The sequence below is a fragment of the Chionomys nivalis genome, chromosome 7 (assembly GCF_950005125.1).
Source record: "Chionomys nivalis chromosome 7, mChiNiv1.1, whole genome shotgun sequence".
In the NCBI taxonomy this organism is placed as follows: Eukaryota; Metazoa; Chordata; class Mammalia; order Rodentia; family Cricetidae; genus Chionomys; species Chionomys nivalis.
Window position 1 is genome coordinate 31,482,331 of NC_080092.1, and position 10,558 is coordinate 31,492,888.

Sequence of the window (10,558 nt, forward strand, 5' to 3'; positions counted from 1 at the left end):
CACTTAAAAAAACTATTTCCCTTTTTAATTTAAATTTTTATTTTTGAGACTTTCACATATGAGTAATGTATTATTTTAATTTTCATCTCTCTCTCCCCACTCCAACTTCTTTCGTGCCCCCACTCCCTCTCAAATTCATGACTGTCTATCCTTTATTTATTATTGTTTTATACATACACGTACACTCTACTGGGTCTTTTTAGTGTTCTTTGCATATATGTAGTAAACAAACCTTTTCATGCTTATTTTTGCTTTAAATAAACAAGATGGATGCTGGAGAAATTTAAAGCCCCAATAGAGAGCTGATAGACCCTTTCTTGGATCCTGGCTTCCTTGAGCAGAGGACAATCAGCCAAGCTGGCACTCAGTGACCGCGGGTCAGACTTCCCTCACGGCAGCTCAGCTGTTCTGAACACACCACAGATGCTTTGAGGAAGCCATACCACTATTCCTGCTGCTTATTCCAGGCTTATTTCTTTTAAGAACCTTAAACTAGATTTTGTATTTTTGTCATCACAAGCCTTGGAAAAATCTACCAATCACTTTCACTCAGAGCAGAAGGAATGAACTTCCCTTGGTCACCCCCAAGAAGGGTAGTTGTAGCCTGCTGCCTTCTGCTCCCTACTGCAGCCTACTGCTGCCTCCCACTGATCCTCACTGGTGCTGGAAGCTAAGGATTGCATAGGCATGAAGTGCCAGGGCCACTGGTAGTTAAAACCCAGGGCACTGAGATTCCAATCACGGGATCTATAGCAATAAGGTCAGATTCTTTTTTCCCCACTTTTATTTAAAAATAGATTTTTTTCTCACATAATATCCTGTTTATGATTTTCCCTCCTTCTGCTCCTCCCAGTTCTTCTCCCCTCCCATCCTGATCCACTGTGCCCTTTCCGTCTCCCTTTAGAAAACAAACAGGCTTCTCAGGGATAATAATAAAACACAACATAATATAACAAGAGAAAACAAAAACTAACTCACCAGAATAGGATAAAGCAGACAGATAGAAGATAAAGAGCGCAAGGCGCAAGAAACAGAGACAGACACCGAAACCACACTCAGGAATCATAAAAACACTAAATTGGAAGTCATAATATATATGCAAAGAACCTGTAGGGTAAGAAAATAGACAAATATATATCACAATATAAAGTTAAAATTGAAAATAAGATTTAAAAAATTCTCTGACACGACATTAGGAATCAAAGAACCTCCAAAGATGCCACTGAGTTCATTCTCTGCCGGCCATCTACTGCTGGGCACACAGCCTTCCTTAAGAGTGGTTGTTTCCCCAGAGAGACTCCCTTGGAGAGAACTCAATTTTCATTTGCAAGTGGTTATCAATTGAAGATGGCTTCTAGGTGGCCCCATCCCTAACCCAGAAGCCATAGGTTGACTTCTGAAGCCTGGAGTCCCTAAGTTTTAGGGTTTGGGGCTCTATGTTTCTGGGTCTGCCCATTTAGTCCCCGGATTCTCCCTAGTGTTGCCAGCCCTGGGTAGAGCATCTAGCTGACAGCAGAAATGCTGAAAATTAAATTTCATGCCTCTGTTTCGAAATTATCCAAGTTTTTATTCATTAAAATCATCATTAGTGATGTAAGTAAGGCTCTGAGCTTTATCATATTGAATACCTTGGCTCATTGTTCACTTGTTTATCGTATTAGAAATAGCGCTAAGCTCTGCTGATTGAAAGTGTATTAGGGTGGAGACAGGGCTCAGTGGTTAAGAGCACTTGTTGCTTTTACAGAGGACCTGGGTTCAATTTCCAGCACCCACAGTCACCTGTCATTCTGGCTCTAGGGGATTCAGTGCCCTCTCCTGAACTCTGTGGGCATCCGTCATACATAGCATGCATACAGAAATCCATGCAGACAAAATACACATACACACAAAATTAAAAATCAAAAAGTGGTATTTATATATGCCACAATATAAAATCATTGTTAGAAGTATACAATGGGAGTGAACAAAAACCCTGTGCCACTAAGTGAGGAACATTTGTGTCCATCAGACATGGTGCCAGGGTTAGAAATGCATTCATTCATTCATCCAATTAGTTAGTCAATAAGATTGTTGTTTTCCAGTTTCTGCAGTGAAAGTTGGACATCACAATGCCGAGTGAACTATGGAGCCTAATTTGCACAAGTTAATTGCTAATTATGAAGGCAGAGCAGGTTTAACAGAGAGCACAAACAAATGTTTGTAATATACATGATGCATTATTTCATGTCACCACCACCCAAATTGCTTGGAGCAAGCTATTTTCTTTGTTTTACAGGTAGCTACGCTCAGACTCCCAGAAGTGAGTATTTCAGAGCAGGAGGCCCAGCTGGCCCATGCTAAGGTTGTTCTCTGGGGCCATCATACGGACCTAAAGGCATTGAGTTCAGTATTGACCCATTGATGGTAATATTTCACCTCACTAAACTTGACACAAAAGGGACTAGTTAGGTTCACAGAATCACCTCATACTAGTTGTAGGCTAGACTTTGGAAGGGCACTCTGTTCCTCACTCCTTGGCAAGCTTTCATAGAATTTTACTTATATTTTTATAAGAAGCTCCCATCTTTTGAGGAGAGCGGTAGTCTATGCCTCTCACACCTCAACCACTTACCGGTGTGTTAGCCGTTAATCTGCAGGCTTAGAGGAAATTAGCTCTCATGAGCTCTAAAAAGGTAAACGCACATGTTGCTCTGAAGAAAGTTTATTCAACAGCCATGGTGCATCTTGAATGGAAGCAGCATTCACTTTGGCACCCTCAGTGCCATAAAGACATGAGAATGTTTATTCATTATTTGTTATTTCTGTGATATACGCTAATACTTATTTTTATATTTAGCTTGTCCTCTACCACAGAGGAGCTCCTAGAGAGACAAAATATGTGGCCTGAATGTCATCAAGTGAACAGGAGGAACTAGAAGGAAATAGTTTCAGAAAGGGTTTGGATAGAGAGGAGAAAACCGCTTTTTCTGTAGAGTTGAATTATGGACATTTTTAGTTGAAGAAGCAGCATCATGGGAGTCCATCCTTCTTACTAATCATAAGGAACACATTTGTATTCCCCCCCCCCCAAGCAAGGAAATTGCTTCTCAGTCTTCTGTGACAGATGGCAGATACTGTGAGTGGAGCTTCTATCCATGGTGCAGAAGGTGGCAAATGAGGACCCAAGGGCCAAAATTGTGATTGCCACCTGGCTGAGCCTGGATTCAAATCTGAAATGAGCTAACAAATAGGCCAAAAGAAGGAACCAAAGATAACAACATAGAATACTTATGGTATGACGTAGACCTTAGTTTTCAAAGCACTTGTTTACTCTGGAATAAGAAAGTTTGGATTCATAAGACTGAAGGGCCAGGCTAAAGTCTTGGAACAATTAGCTGAGCTATAGTTCAAATGAAGATGACATTGTTCCTAATCCAGAGAGGTTCATTTTATAGAAAAGTTAGAATAAAAGCCTGAATAAAACAGAATTGACTTAGGGCTGATGGAAGAATGCTGTGAACAATGTCTTAATGCATTTTCTTCAACAGATACACTGAATTGCATTCCACTGTTGTACTGGTCAAAGGCTATGGGTGACTTCAATGCCAGTTTGGGCAAAGGCTTCATTTTGGTGGGCTTCTCTGACTGGCCTCAACTGGAACTCATTCTTTTTATCTACGTTTTGATTTTCTACTCCTTAACTCTCTTTGGCAACACCACCATCATTGCTCTGTCACATGTGGACCTCCGACTGCACACTCCCATGTACTTCTTCCTCTCCCACCTCTCCTTCCTGGACCTCTGCTACACCACGAGCACCGTGCCCCAGCTCCTGATCAATATTGAGGGTCATGACCACACCATCACATACGGAAGGTGTGTGGCTCAGCTCTTCAGTGTCCTTGCCCTGGGCTCCACGGAAAGTATGCTTCTAGTGGTGATGGCCTTTGACCGCTACGCTGCTGTGTGCCGTCCGCTCCTCTACACAACCATTATGCACCCACTTCTGTGCCAGGCACTGGCCATCTCATCATGGGTAGCGGGCCTTGTCAACTCTCTGATTCAGACAGGCCTCATGATGGCCATGCCTCTCTGTGGCTATCGACTGAATCACTTCTTCTGTGAGATGCCTGTGTTCCTCAAGTTGGCTTGCAAGAACACAGCTGGAACAGAGGCCAAGATGTTTGTGGCCAGAGCCATAATCTTGGTTTTCCCCGCGACACTGATTCTAGGATCCTATGCACACATTGCTAGGGCTGTGTTAAAAGTCAAGTCAATATCTGGCCGCAGAAAAGCTTTTGGGACTTGTGGGTCCCACCTCCTGGTGGTTTCTATGTTTTATGGCTCGACCATCTATACATACTTGCAACCAAATGACAGTTATTCTGAGAACGAGGGCAAGTTTGTTGCCCTCTTTTATACCATAGTCACCCCCATGCTCAACCCTCTGATTTACACCCTGAGAAACAAGGATGTGAAGGGGGCTCTGTGGAAGGTCCTCCGGAGAGGCATAGAATCAAGGTAGTAAAAAGCATTTTCTTTCTGTGATGGCTCCAGGATAATTGAGCCCATTGGTCTCTAGAAAGCAATCCTTATGGGTTTGTTGGAGGAGAAAAGTTTCACTGGAAAAGAGAGGTAGATGGACGAAGATAATAGAGGATAAAAATGATTAAAATTCAGTATGTGGATTTATGAAGTTGTCAAAAATAATAAATACGTTGTCAGTAGGCAGCAAGACTTGGTGCCTTTCTTGTGGGAAGCTGGGAGTGAGGCACTCCTGCAGTGCCTTTTAGGTCACTCTCTGGTCACTGCTTAGCAGTGGCTAAGGGCTGATTGCATCACAGCTTTTCCAAAACACAAATATAAGTTGGAAAAGAACACGCAGTGAGCAGTTATGGAGACTCAGGTTTGGAGTGAGAGAATTAATTCTTTTTTTTTTAAAGTCATACTTTTTTATTGTTTTTATTGAGCTATATGTTTTTTTCTCTGCTCCCCTCCCTTCCTCCCCAAACCCCTTCTACCCTCTCCCACGATCCCCACGGTCCCAATTCACTCAGGAGATCTCATTTTCTTCTAGATTATATGCATGTGTGTCTCTCTGAGGGTCCTCTTAGTTCTCTAGATTCTCTGGGATTGTGAATTGTAGACTGCTTTTACTTTGCTTTATGTCTAAAAGCCACGTATGAGTGAGTACATATGATATTTGTCTTTCTGAGTCTGGGTAACTTCACTCAATATGAAGTTTTCTAGATAGATCAAGGTGTCATTATGTTTTTCCACTGTGTAGTATTTTATTGTGTAAATGTACCACGTTTTCTTTATCCGTTCTTCAGTTGAGGGGCATCTAGGTTGTTTTTAGGTACTGGCTATTACAAATAATGCTGATATGAACATAGTTGAACACATGTTCTTGTGGCATAATTAAGCATCCTTTGGGTATATACCCAAAAGTGGTATTGCTAGGTCTTGAGGTAGGTTGTTTCCTAATTTTCTGAGAAAATGCCATACTGATTTCCAAAGCATCTGTACCAGTTTGTATTCCCACCAGCAATGAAGGAGTATTCCCTTTACCCCACATCCTCTCCAGCATAAGTTGTCATCCGTGTTTTTGATCTTGGCCATTCTCACAGGTGCAAGATGGAATCTCAGAGCAGAATTCTACAAGAAGGGGAGGATGGGAGGAGCTCGGAGGATTGGGATGGTTGGGATATAGGAAGGATGGATACGGGAGCAGCGAAGTATATATCCTATCTAAGGGAGCCATCTTAGGGTTGGCAAGAGACTTGACTCTTGAGGGGTTCGCAGGTGTCCAGGAATATGTCCCCAGCTGGTACCCTGGGCAACTAAGGAGAGGGAACCTGAAATGACCCTATCCTATACTGATGAATATCTTGCATATCACCTTAGAACCTTCATCTGGCGATGGATCGAGGTAGAGACAGAGTCTCAATTTGGAGCAACGGTCTGAGCTCTCAAGATTTTCAAAGAAGAACTAATACCAATACTCCTCAAATTGTTCCACACAGGGCGGAAGCACCGGCGCGCAGGCAGGCCTGGGTGGCGGAGGCACCGGCAGGCAGGCCTGGGCGGCGGAGGCGCCGGCACACAGACGGTTCCGGCCGGCGGAGGCACCGGCGGGCAGGCCTGGGCGGCAACGGCGCGCGGGCCCGGGCAGCGGAGGCACCAGCACGCAGGCAAGTCCGGGCGGCAGAGGCACCAGCGTGCAGGCAGGCCCGGGTGGCGGAGACACCGTCAGTCGGGCCCGGCAGGCAGGCCTAGGCAGCGGAAGCACCGGCGCACAGACAGTTCCGGGTGGTGGATTCATTCTCTGAGATCGGTGAACCAGTCTGAGAGTTGCTTTGTTCTCAATAAACCTGTTGCTATACTTATAAAAAAAAAAAAAAAAATTGTTCCACACAATAGAAACAGTAGGAATATTACCAAACTCTTTTTACAAGGCTACAGTTACCCTGATACCCAAACCACAGAAAGACATTACTAAGAAAGATAATTACAGACCAATATCATGTATGAATATTGATGCAAAAATACTGGCAAGCTGACCCCAAGAACACATCAGAAAAATCATCTACCACGACCAAGTAGGCTTCATCCCAGAGATGCTGGGATGGTTCAACATACAAAAATTTGTCAATTTAATCCACAATATAAACAAACTGAAAGCAAAAAACCACATGGTCATCTCATTAGATGCTGAAAAAGCCTTTGACAAAATTCAACACTTCTTCATGATAAAGGTCTTGGAGAGAGGAGAAATACAAGAAGCATGCCTAAACATAATAAAGGCATGCCCACTTAAAGAAAACGGAGAAAGCATACATTGGGGACTTAACAGCACACCTGAAAGCTCTAGAAAAAAAAGAAGCAGACGCGCCCAGGAGGAGTAAAAGACTGGAAATAATCAAACTGAGGGCAGAAATCAACAAAATAGAAACACAGAAAACAGTCCAAAGAATCAATGAAACAAAAAGTTGGTTCTTGGAGAAAATCAACAAGATTGACAAACCCCTATCCAAACTAATTAAACGACAGAGAGAGAACACGCAAATAAATAAGATCAGAAATGAAAAGGGGGACATAACCACAGACACAGAGGAAATTCAGAGAATCATTAGATCTTACTACAAAAGCCTGTATGCCACAAAACTGGAAAATGCAAAAGAAATGGACACTTTTTTAGATAAGTACCATATACCAAACCTAAACCAAGACCAGGTGAACGATCTAAATAGACCTGTTAGTCGCGAAGAATTAGAAACAGTTATCAAAAATCTCCCTTCCAAAAAAAGCCCAGGGCCAGATGGTTTCAATGCAGAATTCTACCAGAACTTCCAAGAAGAGCTAATACCTATACTTCTTAATGTATTTCACAATATAGAAACAGAAGAGTCATTGCCAAATTCCTTTTATGAAGCTACAGTTACCCTGATACCAAAACCACACAAAGACCCAACCAAGAAAGAGAATTACAGGACTATCTCACTCATGAACATCGACGCAAAAATTCTCAATAAAATACTGGCAAACCGAATCCAAGAACACATTAGAAAAGTTATCCATTATGATCAAGTAGGCTTCATTCCAGAGATGCAGGGCTGGTTCAACATACGCAAATCTATCAATGTAATCAACCATATAAATAAACTGAAAGAAAAAAACCATATGATCATTTCATTAGATGCTGAAAAAGCATTCGACAAAATTCAACACTCCTTTATGATAAAGGTCTTGGAGAGATTAGGGATCCAAGGGTCATACCTAAATATAATAAAAGCTATTCACAGCAAGCCGACAGCTAATATTAAATTAAATGGAGAAAAACTCAAAGCCATCCCACTAAAATCAGGAACACGACAAGGATGTCCACTCTCTCCATACCTCTTCAATATAGTGCTTGAAGTTCTAGCAATAGCAATAAGACAACATAAGGGGATCAAGGGGATCCATATTGGAAAGGAAGAAGTTAAGCTTTCATTATTTGCAGATGATATGATAGTATACATAAGCGACCCCAAAAACTCTACCAAAGAACTCCTACAGCTGATAAACACCTTTGGTAATGTGGCAGGATACAAAATCAACTCCAAAAAATCAGTTGCCTTCCTATACACTAAGGATAAGGAAGCAGAGAGGGAAATCAGAGAAGCATCACCTTTCACGATAGCCACAAATAGCATAAAATACCTTGGTAACTCTGACCAAGGAAGTGAAAGATCTATTTGGCAAGAACTTTAAGTCTTTGAAGAAAGAAATTGAAGAGGACACCAGAAAATGGAAGGACCTCCCTTGCTCTTGGATTGGGAGGATCAACATAGTAAAAATGGCAATTCTACCAAAAGCAATCTATAGATTCAACGCAATCCCCATCAAAATCCCATCAAAATTCTTCACAGATCTGGAGAAGACAATAATCAACTTTATATGGAAAAACAAAAAACCCAGGATAGCCAAAACAATCTTATACAATAAAGGATCATCTGGAGGCATTACCATCCCTGACTTCAAACTCTATTACAGAGCTACAGTACTGAAAACGGCTTGGTACTGGCATAAAAACAGAGAAGTCGACCAATGGAATAGAATAGAAGACCCTGACTTTAGCCCACAAACCTATGAACACCTGATTTTCGATAAAGGAGCTAAAAGTATACAATGGAAAAAAGAGAGCATCTTCAACAAATTGTGCTGGCAAAACTGGAAGTCAATCTGTAGAAGAATGAAAATAGATCCATATCTATCACCATGCACAAAACTCAAGTCCAAATGGATTAAAGACCTCAATATCAGTCCAAACACACTGAACCTGATAGAAGAGAAAGTGGGAAGTACTCTACAACACATGGGCACAGGAGAACACTTCCTACGTATAACCCCAGCAGCACAAACACTAAGGACATCATTGAATAAATGGGACCTCCTGAGACTGAGAAGCTTCTGTAAAGCAAAGGACACTGTCACTAAGACAGAAAGGCAACCCACTGACTGGGAGAAGATCTTCACCAACCCCGCAACTGACAAAGGTCTGATATCCAAAATATACAAAGAACTCAAGAAATTAGACCGTAAAAGTTTAATCAATCCAATTATAAAATGGGGCACTGAGCTGAACAGAGACTTTTCAACAGAAGAAGTTCAAATGGCCAAAAGACACTTAAGATCGTGCTCAACTTCCTTAGCAATCAGGGAAATGCAAATCAAGACAACATTAAGATACCATCTTACACCGGTCAGAATGGCTAAAATCAAAAACACCAATGATAGCCTCTGCTGGAGAGGTTGTGGAGAAAGGGGCACACTCATCCATTGCTGGTGGGAATGCAAACTTGTGCAACCACTTTGGAAAGCAGTGTGGCGGTTTCTCAGGAAAGTCGGGTTCAACCTACCTCTCGACCCAGCAATACCACTATTGGGAATATACCCAAGAGATGCCCAAACATACAACAAAAGTATATGCTCAACTATGTTCATAGCAGCATTGTTCGTAATAGCCAGAACCTGGAAACAACCTAGATGTCCTTCAATGTAAGAATGGATGAAGAAAGTATGGAATATATACATATTAGAGTACTACTCAGCAGTAAAAAACAATGACTTCTTTAATTTTGCATACAAATGGACGGAAATTGAAAACACTATCCTGAGTGAGGTAAGCCAGACCCAAAAAGAGGAACATGGGATGTACTCACTCATATTTGGTTTCTAGCCATAAATAAAGGACATTGAGACTATAATTCGTGATTCTAGAGAAGCTAAATAAGAAGGTGAACCCAAAGAAAAACATATAAGCATCCCCCTGAATATTAACCTTCATCAGGCGATGAAAGAAGACAGAGACAGAGACCAACATTGGAGCACTGGACTGAAGTCTCACGATCCAAAGGAGGAGCAGAAGGAGAGTGAGCATGAGCAAGGAACTCAGGACTGCGAGGGGTGCACCCACACACTGAGGCAATGGGGATGTTCTATCGGGAACTCACCAAGGCCAGCTGGCCGGGGACTGAAAAAGCATGGGACAAAACCGGTCTCGCTGAACATAATGGACAATGAGGACTACTGAGAACTCAAGAACAATGGCAATGGGTTCTTGATCCTATTGCACGTAATGGCTTTGTGGGAGCCCAGGTAGTTTGGATGCTCACCTTAATAGACCTGGATGGAGGTGGGTGGTCCTTGGACCTCCCACAGGGCAGAGAAACCTGCTTGCTCTTTGGGCTGAGGAGGAAGGAAGACTTGATTGGGGGAGGGGGAGGGAATGGGAGGTGGTGGCGGGGAAGAGGCAGAAATCTTTAATAATTAAATAAATTAATTAATAAAAAAAAGAAAAAAAAATAAAGGCAATATACAGCACACCAACAGTCAACATCAAACTAAACAGAGAGAAGCTCAAAGTGATACCATTGAACTCAGAAAACAAGACAAAGTTGTCCACTCTCTCCATATCTATTCAATATAGTACTTGAGGTTCCAGCTAGAGCAATATGACAAAAAAGAAAATCAAGGGGATACAAATTAGAAAAAAAGAAGTCAAACTCTCACTATGTGCTGATAATAAGATAGT

General features: G+C 42.0%; 1 protein-coding gene across 1 annotated transcript; it reads left to right on the forward strand.

Moving 5' to 3' along the window:
- Window positions 1-3,568: 3,568 nt before the first annotated feature.
- LOC130878060 (olfactory receptor 10-like) lies at window positions 3,569-4,504 on the forward strand. The gene has a single exon (XM_057775824.1). It carries the CDS (start codon window positions 3,569-3,571, stop codon window positions 4,502-4,504), a length of 936 nt encoding a protein of 311 aa, XP_057631807.1.
- The last annotated feature ends 6,054 nt before the right edge of the window (window positions 4,505-10,558 follow it).

Bases quoted from the DNA above. Each gene is read 5' to 3' on its own strand.
- LOC130878060 (XM_057775824.1), top strand. From the start codon at position 3,569: ATGGGTGACTTCAATGCCAGTTTGGGCAAAGGCTTCATTTTGGTGGGC.